General features: G+C 37.3%; 1 protein-coding gene across 9 annotated transcripts in view; it reads right to left on the reverse strand.

Moving 5' to 3' along the window:
- Positions 1-20,565, reverse strand: part of LOC121859161 (fibrillin-2-like) — a 76,237-nt gene that overhangs the window by 20,312 nt on the left and 35,360 nt on the right. For 8 of the 9 annotated variants that reach the window (XM_042355905.1, XM_042355899.1, XM_042355902.1 and 5 more), the window contains 10 exons: positions 19,552-19,674; positions 17,463-17,606; positions 16,780-16,914; positions 15,330-15,461; positions 12,551-12,694; positions 11,931-12,074; positions 8,845-8,991; positions 5,243-5,395; positions 1,324-1,487; positions 744-822 (listed from right to left, as the gene is read on the reverse strand). In XM_042355905.1, the coding sequence (XP_042211839.1) occupies positions 744-822; positions 1,324-1,487; positions 5,243-5,395; positions 8,845-8,991; positions 11,931-12,074; positions 12,551-12,694; positions 15,330-15,461; positions 16,780-16,914; positions 17,463-17,606; positions 19,552-19,674 (1,365 nt within the window). The remainder of the gene's footprint in view (positions 1-743; positions 823-1,323; positions 1,488-5,242; positions 5,396-8,844; positions 8,992-11,930; positions 12,075-12,550; positions 12,695-15,329; positions 15,462-16,779; positions 16,915-17,462; positions 17,607-19,551; positions 19,675-20,565) is intronic. The other variant, XM_042355908.1, reaches the window with a different exon arrangement.

Raw genomic sequence — 20,565 nt, forward strand, 5'->3', positions numbered from 1 at the left:
TACAGTTCTGGTGACCCAGTTGCCCTCAAGCCTGTTGAAGCAAAACGTTATGGCCAACCCACAGAGTGAGAACAGCTGGCAAAGCAGGGTCACAACTCCATGAGAAAATCGAGGCCTGCTTTATTAAATTATACAGTATCTCTGTGGGACAAAAGAGTACCAAATTTCCTAAAAAATAACTGAACTTTCTCAGAAAAGAAACCAAATGACTACAATTTAGTGATCCAGTCAAAATATCTAAATACTGAACGGACGAACATGGAGACAGTCAAGACTTCACCCTGTTCACTCAAGAAATCGGCTCTATCTAGAATGTAAAGAGCTTTAAGTATCATAATCAACTGCTCTTGGAGTGAGTTTTCAAGTTAATCACTCATCCAAATAGACTACCAGTAAATAGAAAATGCCGTCTCTTCTAAGAAACTGTAAAAGTGCCCCAATAAGCATAGTGAAGATTCTCAGAACAATGTTTAACCCCAGGTAGAACCATAAATTGGAAATAATGTGTATTAAGTGGAACTGCCTATATGACCTATGAATAGGATACCAATAAGGATCCTTCAGGCATTTATACAGGAGTCATTGTGTAATGACATTAGATTATAAAACATCTCAAAAGTATGAAGAATGGTTAGTACATTTCATATGGACATCTTATATAATGTTAGTTTTCATGAATACAGTGGCTTCCTATTCATCAAATCCAGAAAAACAATGCTGTACAGTATAAAAAGCACACATACCCATACAAATACGACGACGGCGATTGTAGCGATAGCCCTCCTGACAACGGCCACGCTTACTGCTGCTTCCACTGGGCCTCTGTTGGGTGTCAAACTCTCACAATAATTTCTATTAACATATTAATTAGCAACAAGATGTCTGTTGTCAAGGAAATTCTAATCTTACTGTATTTTGTCCTTCCCATTATATCGCAGAGTGGCCAGAACCAAAAGCAAATACATATTCTTCATCTGTTGTCATAAATTTATTCTTACAGCTGTAACATCCTCATAAACCATGTGCCAACACATTATCCTATCATTAACATATCAGTACCTTGTACTCAACTGATTCCTTAATGTCCATCACCCAAGCCTTCCAAGTGCTTCTTGGTTTCCCCAATACTGTACTGTACAGTACTGACCTCAGTATATAATGTATATATAAAACACTTTTACGAGTGTCACAGGTGCATTTTACGGTTTTTCCGTGTTAATCCTTTTCCAACAAGTGGCATAAACATGCATTCACTGCACAAATTGTAAAATCATTATTCTAATGAGAAATATTTCATGCACTAAAGTGAATATGTTGCAGTACCTTAGCTAGCACTACATCATAGTCTTCACCATCATCTTCATCTCTGGTGTATGCCGTGGTACTAAGGTTATCATCCCTCAGTTCACACACATAGTCTCCACGACGATTGACACAAATCTCTGATGACGAGCAGTCATGGGTTCCATCCAAACACTCATCTATGTCTTTATGGTATAAGGGAACACAATTTGTCAGGTAAAGTAATTGGTCTAGAACCCAAGTATACAGTGATGGTTAATGAAAATTGATCATAATGTCTCAGCATGTAAACTGTAGTGCTCTAGGATATAGGTACAGTGGAGTCGCGATAATTCGCAAAATGCAAATTTGCATTCTTAAATTTGCAGGTACCTCTATTACAACCTCTTTTTTAAATTTTCAAATATTCATAATTCGCAGCTGAGAGCCAGCTGCTGTAGTGTCCTTTTACATAAGAAACTATTAAAGTTGTGGAAATATCATTTCATTGCTCTAATTTAACTTAGAAATAAATAAAATATACCTTATGGGAGCGAATTCGTTATCCGAAATCTAGTAAATTGAACCGCTTGTTAATGGAGGGTCCACTATGTTAGTGTATTTTTTGATGTATTGCATATGATGAATAGTTTTTATTAAAGCAGTTTTGGAACAGTTTATGGGTATTTCTTGGCCTCTGGAACCAAACTACCAGCAATTATTTAAATTTAAATAAATTTAATTATAAATTGCGATTTCATAATTCGCGATGTCTTCTGGTACCCAACCAGTGAGTCATCGAAACTCCACCATATATGGTACAGTATTTACTTCTTCCCAACATATTCAAATTCTTATAATTCTATAAACCTGAACCACAACATATGCCAACTTAACTTTTGCAAATTCGACTCTGCGAAGGAGCCTGGGAGGTTTATATATATTGAAATAACATCAAGAGGTATGGTGCTTATTTTAAAAGCCGCAGGCAACCGCCATGATGTGACGTCTTGGCGTCCTGCCACTTCCTGCGCTGCTGTGTTCTCCCGTCAGTTTCGTTTGCGTCATCTTTTTTTCTCTGTGCAATTATAACTTTGTCATGGCTTCCAAAAAGCCATTAACCCATTAAGTGGTGGTAGTGCATCTGGTGCAAAGAAAGTGATGACCCTTACACAGAAAATTGTAGTGTTGGATAAACTCACGAGCATATGAGTACATTAACTGCTAATTATTTTGCTTCCATAATTTTGATATTACACTTATGACTGGGATAAATTATATATTCTTTCCAGTCATTATTTTGTTACAGGAAAACCTAATATTCAATATGTATGCACATTTCATTCACAGTGTTGTGTGTCAGGCATGTGTTTGTGTGTGTGCGTTGATGGTGCAGTGGTGGTGATACAAGGTGTGTGAGGCAGGTCGCAGACGATGCATCGCTGCTACTGCAATCCAGTTAGCTTCCCTAACATCACACCACATTCACTTGCTTTCTCATTTAATTTTTCTTTTCTTAACACATAATACAACTGTAAAAAGTAACTGTACATACCTGTGTAGTATTTAGAGGACTTAAGTAAAGTTTTTGCTCTATTTATGACTTTTTGTTTTAGCATTTGGTCCCTAATTTAATGTTTGATATTAAAGGTAGGAAATTAAAGAATGTTAATGGGAAATTTTATATTTGTAAACATCCCAGGAACCTATCCCTCGGGAATGTTGAGGCTCTGGTGTAATTTAAATTTGTTTTGTAATGCTTTTACTTTTATCCTCTTCGCCACTGATCAGCTCATTAGCCGCTTGGGCGATCGGTCACATCTCTGATTACTTTTCCTTTTCATTTATCTTCTTCACCAAAAGATCGGCTCACTAGCTGCCCGGGCGATCGGTCACGTCTCTGTCACGCACCGTTGGCAAATACTGGGCATGCACCGGCTCCTGAATGTACCTGAACCCACTCCCGTGTTGGTCAAGTCTTGTCTTGAAAGAGCTCACACTCTTCATTAGATTTGTATCTGTATGTATCCTGGATTAAAACCTGTCATAAGCTTTGCATCTGTTCAGTCCTACACCTTTACTAAATGCTAGTTAAACCCAAACGGATTATGGGTGTGAAGTGTATTCCTCAGCCACTGAGACTACAGTAGACTCAATACACTGAACTCTGTTCATCATGCTAGGGCGCACTAGGTGACCAGTGTCTTCAGTTTCTTTGCCAATCCCGAGTCAGCTAGTTGATGCTGATGAGCCACCCCTTGATCTTTGACACCGGTATCTCCAGTTCCAGTGTTGGTTTCGCCTCCACCACCTTCAGAAGTCTGTAACCAATACTTGTGTAGTTGACACTGCACTCAGTATCCGGGCCACCTTTTGCCTTCAGGGTAAGGGAAGTTGTGAGAATTCTTTGTCTTCCTCCTGTTCAGATATGCCCCCTGCAGGTCCCTAGTGCTGCTTTGTGGATTCTCCCTGAAGTTAACGAAAGGAAGGACTTATTCCCTCCCTGTATGGTCCCTTCTCTTTTTTTTTTTTAGAGCTTGCCTCCTCTCACAAGGGGACTATTCCTGTATACACCAACGGCTCTAAGTCTTTCCACATTTCTGTTGGGACGGTAGTCTCCCCACTATGGCATCTATTTTTACTGCAGAGCTTTCGGGTATTTTACCCAACCTCATAACGATTTTACAATTTTTAGAGATTCTCGTGGTGGTCTCCAGGCCTTAGCTAGTGTATCATTACCACATCCCTTAGTTACAGATATTTTACAATGGCTGTTTCTCAACCAACATCGAGGCCGGAAAGTCAGTTTTTGCTGGGTTCCTGCCCATGTGGGGGAGAAGGGGAATGAGAGAGCTGTGGCAAAGGCAGCTGCTTCTCGCCAAGTGGCAAGTCATTCCCCTCTACCTGCCTCTGATATGAAACCAGTAGTAAGACCTGCCATCCGCAGGTGGGATGCTGTTGGAGTAAACAAGCTCTGTGACATCCACCCTGCATTGGGTGCCTGGGGGATATCAGGGACTGTCACTCATGATTCTTTAATAGAGAGGGCACCCCCTCCCCACTGTGATGACTGCCTGGTCCCTTTGACTGTTCAACTCCTCCTGGTGGAATGCCCCAGTCTCAGAGATCTTTGTCATAAGCACCTCTCCTGGTGCCAGAGGGAGACAGATCTTACCATCTCTCTTTGGTGCTGGGGGAGGAGTGGGTAACGTGGAAGGGGATGTCCTCTCCTTTCTGGAGGAAGCCACCCTTCTATAAAAGCTTTGAGTTTTATCTATTAATGTTTAAATGGTTTTTATGAAAGTTCTATGTTATTTATTACTTGCTTTTTTGCCTTGCACTATTTTATTTTACTCTTTTAAGCTTTAATTTTAATTCGGCAACATATCACCTAAGCTGTTGCACTGCCAGGGATGTAATTACCACAATCAATCAATCAATTTCATGCTCCCCTACAGTCTTTAATAACTCCTTAACCAGTTCCATACATTTTGTGCAAAGAAACATGGCATGTTTATTGTCAGAATCTGAGAAGCATTTGAAGGCTTTAAAAAGCTTTGTTGCCTGAGGTGCTCATTGCAGGAACCACAGAAGGTTCAATTCATTTCTGTTGTTGTTGTTTTGTTTTGTATTGTATTGTTCTAGTACAATCTAACGATGACTAATGCTTGGCAACACCGTATTACATAAATATTAAAAAATTTGGGACATGTTTTGTAACAGCAAAACATTAAAAATTATGAGTGATTTTGAATTAGGGAGTACAAATCATGGGGATTTTACTGTACAAGTTTACATTAATTCAGGATAAATATAACCAGGAAGATGTTCATTTTAGTGGCCAGCTATTAAGAATGGAGATCACAAGAAATAAGGAAGAAATAAGATATATAAAACAAAATATTCAAATGCCTTCATAATTAAAGTTTAATGCAAAAGATAAGCAACTATAATAACTGACCCATGCAGACTCTGGCTGTCATGTTGAAGGTGAACCCTGGATGGCAGGTCTGAGTAGCAGCACCCTGGGTCTGACACTGATACGAGCCAAGAGTGTTGACACAGTATTGGCCATCCTCACAGTCGTCTAGCTTCTCACGGCACTCATCGATATCTTCAGTAGGATGATGATGGTGGAGGAAGAACTTGAGGTACCATAATGAAGGAGCGCATCAGGGCTTTTCAACATGCAGGCATCTATAATTTATCAGCTCTAAACCAGACCTTGAGTTTCCAGTACAGTAGACAATCATTTTACCATGTTTGAAGGGCAGTTCACTTGCACAGTTAAGCAATAAGCATGGTTGGGGTACCCCCAGGAGAAAAATATTGAGATAAAGAGCTTCTAACACAACTACTGTATATGAGAAGGTTGTGTATCACCCCCACTATCATTCTATTCCTGCATGTTTGGTGGCTAACTATAATACCTTTCAGGCATATAACTCAATAAGTGTCTGTCTGTCAGGGGTCTGGAGTGGTGGTGTTAACGTCCTGGCTCGCTAAGCTCATAAGCTGTGTGGCTGGGTCGCGTGTGCCCAATTACCCTGCTTAAAAATATTTACGGCACTAGATACACTTGGAATTTTGGTATCTATATTAAATACAAGCATATATTTTTTCATGCTTGCATGTTTTAAAATACCAAATTTCAGTAGTTACATCAAATTCCATAAATATTTATGTATAAGAAAGTAAATTTCTCCAATCACAGTCCGTGTGGCTGGCCACCCACGGCAAAGTTGCCATACTTTTTATTTAACTTACAGTGTATCTACCAAAATAACTAAAAAAATAGTAAGATTTAAAAATTAAAAACCTAATATGTGATAAAAAATGATGTGAGTGACTAACATTAATTTGCCAAGCCAACCTCTATAAAGCAATCTATTACCGTACATTAAAATGTGTGTGGTTTTTTACTGAACAACTGATTCGCCCTCCATGTGGTCATGTGTGTGACAGAAGTGTGTGGAATATATAGTGGTCAAACTCACAAATTCAAAGTCGAAGCTAGGAATTATTGTATGTATGCATTTTGAGTTAAATTATCATACCTTTTTCAGTGGTTCAACTAGTTTTGTTTAGGGGTATTAGTGGTACAGCGGTAACGCGCGTAACTCTCATCAACATGAAAAGGGTCCGAGCCTCGGCCCAGACACAAGTGATAAGGGTGTTATCCAGTGTGATCCTACCAAACATCACTGGTTTCCCGGTTCCAAAAAGTCGATTACAGTATTATTATAGGAATATATTACGAAATAGATTAAGATGAATGAATTATAGAAATATAATACGAATTATATTAAGATACTGTACAAGACCTATGTTTGGGTGTATAACCCAGGAGAAGAGGTGGCAAGCGGAATTTGGATATAAGGAAATGCACTGTAGATTAAATAGAGTTTATGACATTGGATTTACCATAAATGTGGAGACGTTCTGCATACAGTCGCCTGACATGAATGGGGGAGGTCGTTAGGTGTTACTGCGGGAGCCAAATTTTAACAAGGAGTGCTGAATATTAATTTGCGAAACTAAACCAGTACCAATTAAAGGAGAAACTCAAGATCCTACTGTATGCAATAGTACACTACCAGATGAAAGAGAGTATGCAAGATCTGTATACGACAATGGACTGTGATGAGACAATGTGTGCGGTAGTTAACGTCGTTTCCATCCCTCGCTCGTCAATTCCCGCGCACACAGTGGCAGGAAATTTGAAAATTAATTACCTTCCAAACATGGATAAGGAATGTTTGATGAGGTTAAATCGTAGTATTGGTTTCAATTAATAAAGCACGGTAAAGTCCTGGCTCGGATAAATGATTGTCTACTGTATTTGTGTAAGACTGACATTAAATAATCTTGATTTTTTTATTATGTAAAAAATTTAAATTAGTTTTTAATTCACATAGCAAAAATGTCATAAGTGAAACTGTATACAGTATCTGAAAATGAATCTGACATTGGGTGTTTCTTCAATAAAAATAATTAAAAAAGATGTAAATCTCCAAAGTTTTCACAAAAAAGGGGCAAAATTATAAGCCATCATTCTTTGTCCTCCAGATCAACACAGTAGTGAAGGACTGTGCTTATTGAGGACTAAAAAGATAATGAGGGAGTCCAGATAAATGATTTTCAGAGAGGCATTAAGAGAAATTACAGTCTCTGGAAAAAATACTGCAGCATTAAGGAATATGCTGACATATATTACACAAGAGGTCTGAATGCAGCACAAAATACTATAAAGATCCAGTTATTTTATAAAGAAACAAGAAGCATTTTATATAAGCTGTGTGAAAACAATAGTATTTTATTAATACAAATAATGATAATCAAGGTATTAGTTTACTTATTCAATCAGACAATAAATATTTACGAACTTGCTACTTCTGGCAAAGGTCAGGACTCACTAGAACCTGCTGGATGTCACCTAACCCACTTGATTCACACTTAGAGAATTCACCACTTCTAAACAGACTATTTCATGTTACAATATTTATTTAAAGTATGCATACAACTGAGCAAATCTTAACATAGTCTCCTGGTAGGCCTAGGAAAATCTTTTAAACTGATTCGGTCTGTGTGGGATGTCCCATAATGTGTATGACCCAAAATCATGTTCTACTTCTGCTGCAATATGAGATGTTCTACAGCTGTCCGGCAGTCACAGGCCAGCCGGTATAACTTGAGTGTCAGTTGTATTCCAGAGTCCTCAAGGAATAAACGTGTCGCTCGCCACCTGGCTTTCCTTTCTCCCAGATACCGTACAGTCTTGGTCCCAAGGGTCCCAGATTTGGGGGTCTATACTTGAAGTTAATTTTGTCTATAACTTGGCTTAACATGCCTAAATACCAAGCATCTTCCAAAATCAAGCATTTGCTAACTCTCTAGTCCTACACCATGGAAGGCAGTACAGTCCATTCTATCTTCATTTAATTTTTCTACTACCTGTATTTGTCAATATTTTTTATCAGAGACTTACATTACTAAATTTAATTCAGTATAGGGTATTTATGTATCAGTAGTATATTTTTCTCATAATTATTTTACCCCCAAATTCTCAATATGATGTAGAACAGCTCATTAACTGAGTATTTCCCTATACATGTTGACAAAATTATATTACAATTTCCAGAAATGCCAACCAATTCCATCTCTTTACTGACCACCCAACAATACTTACTACCTTACACCACCAGAGTAGCACAACTCTCAGAACAGCACACACTAAGCGGTCAAACAAGCACATCATAAAAGAGATCGTACATAAACATTCAACAAAAACATCACATTAGCAGTAAAGACAAACTGACAAACATTGTCCATTTTTATCAGGACTTGAACCATGGACTGCAAAATATGAGTCACAGATTATACTCACTCAGCTACCAACTAAATGGATACTGCCTGGGACTCATTTCTTGTGTAGTTTTGAGTTCAATTCCTGACAAACGACTTAAACTTAACATAGCAAACAAAGCTCCAAGAAAAATAGAACTTTCTTCAATGATATACAGTACAGTACCATACAGAGAGAAGAAATCCTGATTTACTCACCTACACATGCACGCTCATCTTCATTATACCTATAACCAAAGTCACAGGTGGGCTCATGATCAATACACTTGAAGCTGCCGACTGAGTTCACACATGTCTGGGTTGACCTTTCGCAAGAATCCACAGTTTCCGCACATTCATCAATATCTAGTGATGAAAATGCACTCAAATTAAGATAACTATTATGAGGACATTATCAAATATGACACATGATTCCAGAATATCATTAGTATATAAGAATAATGTTGTTAATAAATACATAATGTAGTACTGTATAATACTCTACCTAAATTTCAGAAAACACGAGTTTCATGATCTTTTTTGTTGATCATGCTTTATGACTCATTAAATTCCTTATTATGAAAATTAATCTTTATATACTGAGTACTTTGAATGTATTGACAACTTACCTTCAAAATATTATCATGCAATTAGGACACATTACCAATTATCAGTAACAGGAGATGAATCTAAAATAAAAACAGTTAAGGTAGTCCTTCTTTATCCCAACTTTTAATATATTGTATTGAATTGCAGGTTTCAATTTAGAAACATTTGATCTTTATGAATAAATCATTTTATTATTTTAATCTGTCTCATTTTATTACAAGAAAAAAGTTCAAACCATGTTCTTGAATTACTGTCAGCTGAGCAGAAATCAACTAGAACCTTTTAGATGCACAATGCAACATTTAAGACAACAGCTGTCTGCTACTAGAGCAGCCAAAGCCTTGAATGCAAGTAGCGAGAGTTGCTTATGTATGTACTATATGCAATTATTTATTTAAAAATTTGCCCTAAATCATGGATAATAATTAGTGCAAAAAGATTCATCAATTATTCATCAAACACATCTTTTATCATGAAACAATGAGAGCGTATAATTTTAGAAATGAATTAGATATTATCAAACATGAGAGTGGTGACAAATACCCAAAAGAGTTAAAACATTCCCAAGCTTTTCAATGGTATTCTATATTTTATTTCATATATATTTGTAGGTATTTCACATCTTTTATCTACTTTAAATGTTTTTGTATGAACAATCAGCCCTAAACCCAGAAAATTCCTGAGCAGGATTGAATCTACCCTTTACACATTGTTTCTTATGGGAAAAATAGTTTTGCATCTCACAATTTTGATCATCACAAGGGTTTTCAAGAAAAAAATCCCTCTGACAAACAAGGACTCCCTGTACAGTGACCCTCAGTTCCAGTCAACTTAGCTAACTAATTTCCTATCAAAGAGGTTACAGACCCAGGAAACTGGTTTTCAACCCACAGCCATGTCTAATTTTACCCCAATTGCCTGAGCCAGGTACAGTATTTAGAAAAAAATATAACAAATATTTGTGAAAATGTGGGTATGGTCTCAGCTGTTAACAATTATTACACTGATGTCTCCTTATTACACATTTGTTCCATCTCATCAACTTCACAACTAAGTAAGTACCTGTAGACAAATATTAATGATAAATGGTTAATAAAATTATCATTATATTTACTAGTCAGGTTGTCTTAATCAACTGTCAGTCTGACACAATAGGAAAATATACACTTACCTGTGTCAAGTAGTTAAAACAGTCTCTCAGAATAGCATACTGCACAACTGTACAACAATTTGCAGCAAACAAAACAGACAATAAAGCGGCATTACTGATATACAAAAACTAAAAGCACCATCCTCCCCACAAAAGATCTGCTATGCATGCACACACAAATTAATAAATACAGTAATAAGAGAATTACATGGTCTGCAAATACAAGAGTGAGAGTGAACTACAACACATTACAGTATTACAAATTCAAACGGGTCACACCTGAAATATAAATATTTCCAGTTAGTGTTCTGATAAACTACACCCAATAGTGCCATCTCCATACACCCTCAATCTGCTGATGGCTGTGTAAATATTTCAATGTGATTCTGATCTTTTTAAATGTAAGTTTTTGCATAATGTAGTATTACTGATATGTAATTTGTCTTCATATGCCCTATTGTGGGTGAAAATAAGTATATATTAAATGCATCCTCCGAAGGCGTGAATTTGCTACCAGAGTTTAACAGTTAATTCATGTATAATACTTCTGATAAACTTCCCATGTACTGTACTTATGTTTGAAATGATGAATATATGTATCTTTATAATTTAGCTAAATACCTTTCTCGTCAGAAACGGTCATCCCAACGATTATGAATAAACTCATTTAGAAAAGCATCATTCCTTCAGGACGAAATCGGACAGATTTGAAACCGCCAATCAGCTGTAACTTTTGAGAAGGGGGTGGGGCATCTTTTCTCAGCTGAGAAAAAATGCACTAAAGTACACAAGAAAAAATGTAACACACCCCCCTCCCCCCCCACGGGTTAGCAAATGTTCTTCGCGGCCATTTTGAGAACCTAACCCCCGCGAATTTGAAGGGCATGCTGTAGTTGGAAGAATTGGGAGAACAGTATAGACCATGTAAGTATATACAGTACAGTACAGTATATATTTCACCTATAGTGCTTGCAAAACTTAAGGAAATATGTAGCATTTCCTCAAATAAAAGGAATAATGTTGTGCTTTGCATTTGAAATAGGAGAGCTTTCTGTCTCCAAATTATTTTTTCACAGGTCCATACTAGGTGGGGATGACACCTGCTGCATCATCGTAAGTCACTATGTCAACAATGGTCATCATACATTATATCAGAGACCCCAATAGCCAATGATATAAAGTCTTTACCAGGCCTGGAAATACCACTTGTCCGACTCCTAATAAATACAAATTTATTAATATTCTACAAGAATTCACAAATATGGATAGTTATGAGTTTAAATTAGTAGCCTACGTTAGATAAAAGCACAAAATATGTTTATTATTCATTTCAGTATAAATCTTGCCTGAGAAAACAAGACCTTCATAGCTAGAATACATTAGTTTTAAATCCAACTAAATCATGTGATGATTAATTTCTGACATATTCTAAAGTCTCTTTATTCTCTTGAAAATAAATCAGCTACTTATGAACCTGACAATTTGATAAACAGTAGTGCATAAACCAAGGCAATTAAACCTGCTGATAGCCATGGATGAGACATACCCTGACACCTTCTCTCGAGGGTGTTGTACCTGAAGCCTTTGGTGCAGGAGCTGGGAGACCCCCGGCATATATATCTCCCGTACTGGTTGTAGCAGCGCTCACCTCCATGGCAGTCGTGGGTACCTTCTACACATTCATCTACATCTGATATTTCAAAATATCAAAACAAAATAAAAAATCACAAATATAAAACCTCTGTTCTGCAACTCATCAATATTTAATGTCATAAAATTATTAATAAAATGAAGTTCAGAATCATTCAACCTATCTTCTCATTCATCAATGTATGATGTTACTAAATGACTAAGAAATAGAGGATCTTGAAATCTCTCTTTTTTACTAAACCTGTTGCCACAGTTCTTGTTAATGCTTAAGCTATTTTAGGTTTAGGAGTGAAGAATATCCAGTAACTAGCAGCTTGGGGCTGATCTTATGATTGCCCACCCCTGTGCATCACAACTATCTCCATTAAAAGGATAAAGTATTTTTACCTAGAGGCAGGAAGTATATAAAGATCTATAAAGAAAAATACTGTACTGTAATATCCTCAGATCTCTTCCTTTTACAGATTTATTTCTGACTACCCCTTTCTTCCAAAAATACTACAAATACCAACTTACCCACACATCTCAGTGACTTTGCATCTCGAGTAAAACCTTGTGGACAGTCTGGGAGAGCTTTACATCTGTAGCTGCCCTGAGTGTTGATGCATTCCTCCTTTGGAATTCGACAAGTGTGTTCCCCTGTTTCACACTCATCAACATCTAAGGTAGATACACACAAAGATGCAAGTATTTACACATGTGATAATATATTTACATACAGGCAGTCCCCGATTTACCACAGGGATACGTTCCTGGACCCTGATCGCAAGTCGATTTGTTCACAGGTCAGAACCGTGTTAATTCTACTGTGTAAGTTAGGTTAATGCACAACCCTTCCCTTACAAAACAACAATAATATCCCATACATAAAAATAATGAATACACTGCAAATAAAGTGATACTAAACAATATAGAATAATGAAAATGTAAAATATCAGATTTTAATTACAAATTTTTGCAATGAATGGTATTGGGATCCTGTTTGTACAGTATGTGTGGATGACTGTAATTCGGACGGGCGTAACAAGAGGACTACCCGTACTTCTTATTACAAACTTGTGATGTAGAAAAGTACACTATAAACTTCAAATATTTATTCAAGAAAAGACTTCAACTCAGTTCTAATGAACTGAGGTTTGGACCATTCTCAATATCAAATAAGTACTGTACAGTAGTCATCAAGTTAACAAATTTATTAAAAAAAGTTAGGGGTATCAGAAATTGTAGATTAAAGCAGGAAATCTTATTTTATGACCAAGCAGAGAAGGAAAATACCTGCATCCCCTACTAGGACACCTATGCCAGAGTTGGCCTTGTCCAAAGGGCTATCAACTATCTCGGAACAAAGACATTATCCTGTCAGATCATTATAAATTACTGCAGAGGAGCTACTTACCCAGTGTCAAACCAAGTTTATAAAGGATGCCCCTACTGTAGTCCAGTGGATACTTTGTGACCCAGGAAGCCATAAAGTACACCATAGTAAACCTTAAAACCAGCTTCATCAAGTTTTGAACAGCTTGGCCATAAACATAACTTCCACACCTCAAACTTTCACATTTTTACGTTATCAGGAAACCCATCAAGGAAGGACGGGGACACCTATCTCTTCCCCATTGCCATAATTATAAGTTTGATTCTGAAATTTGATTTGATAACCAAACCATTAAGAAACAACTTGTGTTTCTGCAATGGTAAAGCCAGGTAGATTTGGTATGAATAACCCTAAACTAAGTTGGCTATGTTTAAATGAAAGATTAAAGGTCTAAAGTAGGTTCTAGAGTAAGACAGAAAGGAGCAAACCACAACCTTTTGGTTGCCTTATTCAATTTGTTGTCATATAAGAGTATTATTCCTTCTGAGGGATAATTCGACATAAGTTTGGAGCTGGGCTGCCTAAATGCTATGTCAGTTGATGTGTAAGGTGTGAAATTTATTAAAATGACCTGTGCCTGGGTGGGTTAATGCCCATAAAAAAAAAAAACTAATTATGTTCCAAGCCCAGGTACTCTTGTGCAGACTTGCTGCAATCCAGGTGGTAGTCATATAACCATCTTAGGACAACTGCCAGGTGTAATCATATGACAAGGGATTTTTCAAATGTCCAGGGTGAAAATTTTCACACTTAGCCCGCCAGGCCAGAAATCTCCTTAGCAACCTTTTGAACCGGCTAGCTAAACCAATCACTTTACAGTATGCCTTTGTCTGATACAAACAGTCATGGGGGAAGGAGATTCAACTGCCCGCATCTCCCCTTGTGAGAGCCAGTAGGGAGCGTAGCAGAGATAGCGCAACAGTGTTACAAATGTCGGCAGACTCCGGGCCATCACGGAAAAAAGATATACTGTAGAAGAAAGAATAGTCTTTCTACTGAAGAAACTGATTACAAGTTGGGTAGGATTGAAGATGATAGTGGTGAAAGTCACAGCCAGTGGGAACCAGAGGATAAAGATGTAAGTAATTCCTTAGAGGAGGAAGAGGAATATTGGCAGTGCCGCTCTACACCAGATGACACACCAACACAAACAATGGCTGCATCCAGTACCCAGGAAAGTAGCTCTTATAATATTTAAGTAAGTGACTCAGATTCCCCACCAGCTATTACTATATACCAAGACAGTAAAAATATGGCTTTTTGGAGTGATGGGAGAGATTTTGTGCCAAACAGTCCCTACTTTGATCCATCAACACTAGACCTGTGTTAGAAATATCGGCTTCCAAAAGACAGAGTACTGTATTTAGTGTGTGTGTTGTGTTTGCCTCTGTGTCTGATGTCAGTGATGTGTGTGTCTGTGTGTGTATTTGCATGTGTCTGTGTTTTTGTGTTTATGTGTGAGTCAGTGGATGCGAGTGTGTTTGTGTGACGTGTTCTCTGATATAATTTTGCAACATGTAATATAAACAAACTATTGTGTGCATTGATATAGCCGATTCAGTGTGATATAGAGGAATAATATACTAAAATGGTGTAAGTAATTTATAGAAAAAATTAAATACAAATCATAACAAGTATTATAAGTGACATGCCTATGAGTGTAAAGGGTATACTTGGCAACACCTCACCTCAACATGTCTGTGCGGCACTGGCAGAACCTTTAAATTGGTTATTTAATTGTTTTCAATATTTTTTCCACATTCTAGGGTCATTTGGGAGTGATTGGGCTAAAAAAGGATAATTTTATTTTATTGACCAGGAGACCTAACATGCAAAATCATAATGTACAGTATTCATAATGTGACCATTGACGTGATGAGATTTCACTGTATTATATTGAATTCAATTTGAAACACTCACCTCTACAGTGTCCACGTTCATCCCTCTGATAACCTGCGGTACAGTCAAGAGTTCTGCATCGGTAACTTCCCTGTGTGTTGACACAACGTTCTTGCTGAGTGCATGGGGCTTCTTCAACACACTCATCAATATCTGCAGCACATACAGTATTTATAAAACAATGAAAATAAATACATCCTAAATGACTTGAATACAATTAATTTCCAATCCACTAAACAATATGTGAAGCACAAAAATTATAAATCAAGAAAGAAACAATATATATTTCCATAAGTTTAGATCAACGTCAACTAAGTATTAGTTAATATAAGATAACACTTAATTTTCCACTGATGTGATTAACACTTTCGGGATCACCTGAAATTTATTTAACGAGCCTGTCACAGGACCACTTTTGAGCCCACAGAATGAACAGAAAACACGGAGAAGACTTTTTTCCCAAGCACTATTCGTGGCTAAGTTATTGTCAAATAAGTATTCATATGATGCTTTCATATGTAAAAAAGGCTGGGAAATCACATGAAACCCCCCAAAAAAACAATACAATAATAATAATCATAAATAAAAGCCATTTTGGCAAGTATTGTGATTAGCCATTTCAACCACATCACATAAATTCAAAAAAATATTTCACTATTTCATTACAAATATTTCACTACACATCACTTTATCATTTCATAAATATAAATATCCAGGTTGAAAGTGATAAATCAGTGGCCATTTTTAAATCTTGCCTGGGACACACACACCCACTGCTTAAGAAGCCAGATGCACACTGGTGACTGTGGTGCAATAATGCCTGACCTACTACACCTAAATGGGTTGTTATCTAGCCTTAAGACTTGGTTTTGTGCAGGAGACTGGCATGACAAAAGTGGCGTTAAAATTTGAAGTAATTCGACCAAAAACTTTTATAGAAAATGAAATAAAAATGCAATGATGGTGCATCTGATCGTGAGGCAAAAGTTTATTTTACATTAAATCAAAACACCATTTATGCATCTGTGATCCCGAGAGTGGAGTTAAGTACTGTACTGTATGACAAATGTTAGGAAAATAGAAATCTTAAAACTGCAGTACAAGTACAGTACAGTACTGTGTATCATAATTACTGAAAATCTTTATAAAGGAATTATGGTGAATGGTAGAGTAGAGTATTAAACTTTAAAGGATGCAAGTTGAATAATAACATCAGGCTGGTATTTAGTTCTCCTTGCTAAATTTCTTCATTAGAACTCCCATATTTAAAAGTTTTCCTGAATTTCCTCCAAAATACAACATCAAACCCATTTACATAAAAAAGTTCTCATTGTTTTCATGCATCAGTTAGCTCTATGAGCGCCAACTCTTATTGACTTAACTTACTCAGACAACTTTTGGACAAACCAGAGCTGACACAACTTATGACCAACTAAAGGTTACTTTTAGTGTTATTTGATACAATTCTTACCTTCACACTGTTTATTGTCCTCATTCCTCCGGAAGCCTGGATTACACGGTGTAAGACGACGGCACCTAAACGATCCATTACTGTTGACACATTCCTCCTCTGACCCACAGGGTGATGACTCACACTCATCTATGTCTTTTCCATAGAAATATTGTTCAATTAGTAAAATGAGCACTTTTCTCTATCATATACCGTAAGCCAGGGTGACTTCGGACAACCGTTGATTTACTGTATATAAAGTCAACGAATACCCACCACCCGGCAAGTTTTCCAAGTCATGCAGGAAAAATGTTGTGGAAAAATCACTACAATTATCACAACCTGTATTTTTCTGTCTCAATTTCTTTATTGTTGATGTAATATTGTTTTACTAACCTTGTTATGCACTTAAAGACCTTAGTTGTTGAAGAACAGTTATAACATCATAACAAAAACTTATTTTCTAGAAACAGTCCAAATAACCAGTGTCCTCCCCCTCCATAGATTCACTTTTTTCGGACTTTCGCCTTTCGCATTTTCTGGACTGGGTCTGCCCCAATTAGTCTGGTGTATTGAGGTACTACAGTAAACTCATTCATCTAATCTCTTACATTGAATTTTAACATATTTATCAGTAAATAAAAATAAATAAAATATGCATACTGTACATATAAAATTGAAGAACTGGTGGATTAGAGGCTCACCTGTACAATGCCTGGGGTTAGCAGGGTCACGATTATAGCCAGGGCTGCAGGGTCGGGCCTGACATGTGTGGCTCCCAGGGATGTTGATACACTGTTCTGATTCTACTTGGCATCCATGGAGTCCTTCTTCACATTCATCAATATCTATCCCATTTAAATAATATGAAAATATACGATAAAAGAATAGTCTCTATGTCAATGTTTAGAGGAATTTGGAATATGTTATAATAAAAAAAAAATTGACATTGATCTATATTATTACCTTATATATGCAGACAATTGGGCTCAAACATGTACTTAGTTGCTGTAAAACCAAAGTGGAATTGGTAATATTATGCAAGGTTTTTTACTCTTTTGACTGGTATTCAAATTCAGTTCCATTAGCCTGTCAATAGAGGACAGACTTAGTAACTGATGGGTATGAGAGTGATGTCCGAACACATTCTACAGCTATGCCAGGCTATTTGACAGTTTTTGCATTAAGGATTTCACCCAACTGCAACAGCTTGGGGATTTATGGTGGGTATTAGAATGAATGAACTACAGATATGAAGCTTTTTCATTTAATCTTATATTTTATCATTTCACCATTTGCCAGCTTACTAGCCATTCGGGTGGTTAATCTGTTCTATATAACTTTGTTACAAACTTATTGTCCAGTGTTAGTACAGGAGGAAAATGGAGTACCTGGAGGAAAGCTGTAATGTTTGATAGGGTTACACTGGATAAAACACCCTTCCCATGTGTGTCCCGGGCCAGGACTGAGATCCTACTTTCAAAGAGTCATCATTGTCATCACCACTATTTTACAGGCATTTTCCACACTTGCATGGGCTAGCCAGAGTACAGTATGACAGGAGACTTTTTTCATGACCGCAAGTAGTGTGTGGTGATTAATGGTATGAAATCATCATGTGTACCTGTGCCAAGCGGGGTATCACAGGGCAGTGTACAATGCCCATGTTGTCTGTTTGTTTCCTAAATGACATGCCAGAAGCTATACACTCCTCCATACAAATGTTTGCAGACAAAGCCAAGTTATTCCAGAAATTAAGAACCAAACGGACTGTGGAAAGCTACAGAAAGATCTCTGTCAGCTTCAAGAGTGGTCGAAAGAATGGCTGTTAAGATTCAATGTCACGAAATGTAAGAGGATGCACCGAGGTCGTCCCAAAAGCAAGGAGGCATATCACATGTCCAAATGGGAATAAAGAAACAGAATTAACAGAGACCGAATGTCAAAAGGACCTGGGTGTGTATGTTGAGAATGAACTGAAGTTCTTGGGCCATTGTGAGAAGATGAATCAAGCAACTAAGCTAGTAGGTTTACATGAAGTTTGTTTAGATATCTAGACAGTCCGATCCTCAAAATGCTCTTCAAGAATGAGGTGATTCCCAATTTGAGTACTGTCACCCCATCTGGTGCCCGATACATGCCAGAGACTGTCAGTTGATAGAAAAAGTCCGAAGGAGTGCCACCAGACCGGTGCCTGCACTACAGCACCTCTGTAACCCAGAGAGATTTGAATGCCTGCAACTGCCTAGCTTCTATTATAGATGGGCAAGGAGTGACTTAATTGAGGGCATTATTCAGTCAAGTATTTATACCTGGGGCGGCCAGATGTCTGTCCCACTAGGGGTCACAGCTCAACTTTGAAGAATCCACAAGTTCGGAAAATTGTCCGGGCAAACTTTTTCGGAGTGAGAATTGTATACTCTTGGAACAATCTGCCAGAGAGTGTTATGATAACAAGACCAGACTTGACCAACACTGATGCAGGTACAGACACATTATGGAGCCAGTACATGCTAACAGTGTGCAACAGAGACATGACTAACCGCCCAAGCGGCTAGAGATCTGATCAGTGGCGAATATGATAAAAGTAAAGTAAAAGTATCCACAATATGAGGTATCAACAGACAGATGAGCATCCATGTGGGTGGGATAAATATCAAATCCCTTTGGCAACTTCACATAATTTCAGGTGGCAAAGGAAATTTCATATAAATTTGATCCTATGATTAGAAATTTGGACAGTTGATACAGGTTCAAGTGTTTGATATATTTTTAATTTTTTCCTATACTTACCTTCACAAAGGTGTGTCCTTAAGTCTCTGCGGTAACCATGGTCACAGGTGCAAACGTAAGATCCATATGTGTTCTGACAATGCTGTCCTGGCTCACATACTTGATCTCGACATTCATCAATATCTGGCAGAGGAAGTTCCGACAATATGTAAGTTTGTACAGTGGGGTATGCTATAACGAATGGATTCTACTACGAATATTCCTATAACGAACGGTTTTACCTATAAAATTGAGAATGCTATCACGAACGAAACTCCTACAACGAACATTATTATTATTTTTTTTATTTTTTATTTTTTTAACTAATTTATTGTTTTTTTATTACAAGTATTAATGATATTCTTTATTTCAGGGGTTTAGATGCATATTTATGCACTTTTTTACAATTTTTACAATTTTATATTATATTTTTCAGTGTTAAGTGGTTGTATTTGGGGGCCTGGAACGGATTAATCCTATAACGAACGAATGCTATAACGAACAAGGTTCTAGAACCAATTAGATTCGTTATAGCATACCCCACTGTAAGTGGTTACTGCACAAATTTGCTCAGTAACAATTATACAGGGTATATATATATATATATATACAGGAATCTTCAGTCCCTGGAACTATTCAATAGCTGGAATGAATGTTGAGCCTTCCGGGAAATTTCGAGAAAACTCACTCCATTCAGGGCATGGGAACGAGTTTCCGAGGATGAAATCATGCACATTTTCTGGAAAAATTCTGAGAAAATCTCTCCGTTCTGGGTATGGGATTTTTTTTTTATCGAGAGTTCCAAGAGATTGTATCATGCCACGACATGCCCACATGTTTCAGGCACATGGGTGGACTAGCTGCTTGGGTAACTTAGGCTGTAGGCTTGCACACTTAATTAATATTCTGCTGCTATTGTACATGGTTGTTCACTTCCTCACTGCTGTTTTGCATACAATCTGTGTTGTGCAGTGCTGTAAATTACTGCACCAGGACACAATCAGCCAAGAATACAGTGTTACAGCAGTGTTAAGA

Source organism: Homarus americanus, unplaced genomic scaffold (genome assembly GCF_018991925.1).
Source record: "Homarus americanus isolate GMGI-L3 unplaced genomic scaffold, GMGI_Hamer_2.0 scaffold50924, whole genome shotgun sequence".
Classification (NCBI taxonomy): domain Eukaryota; kingdom Metazoa; phylum Arthropoda; class Malacostraca; order Decapoda; family Nephropidae; genus Homarus; species Homarus americanus.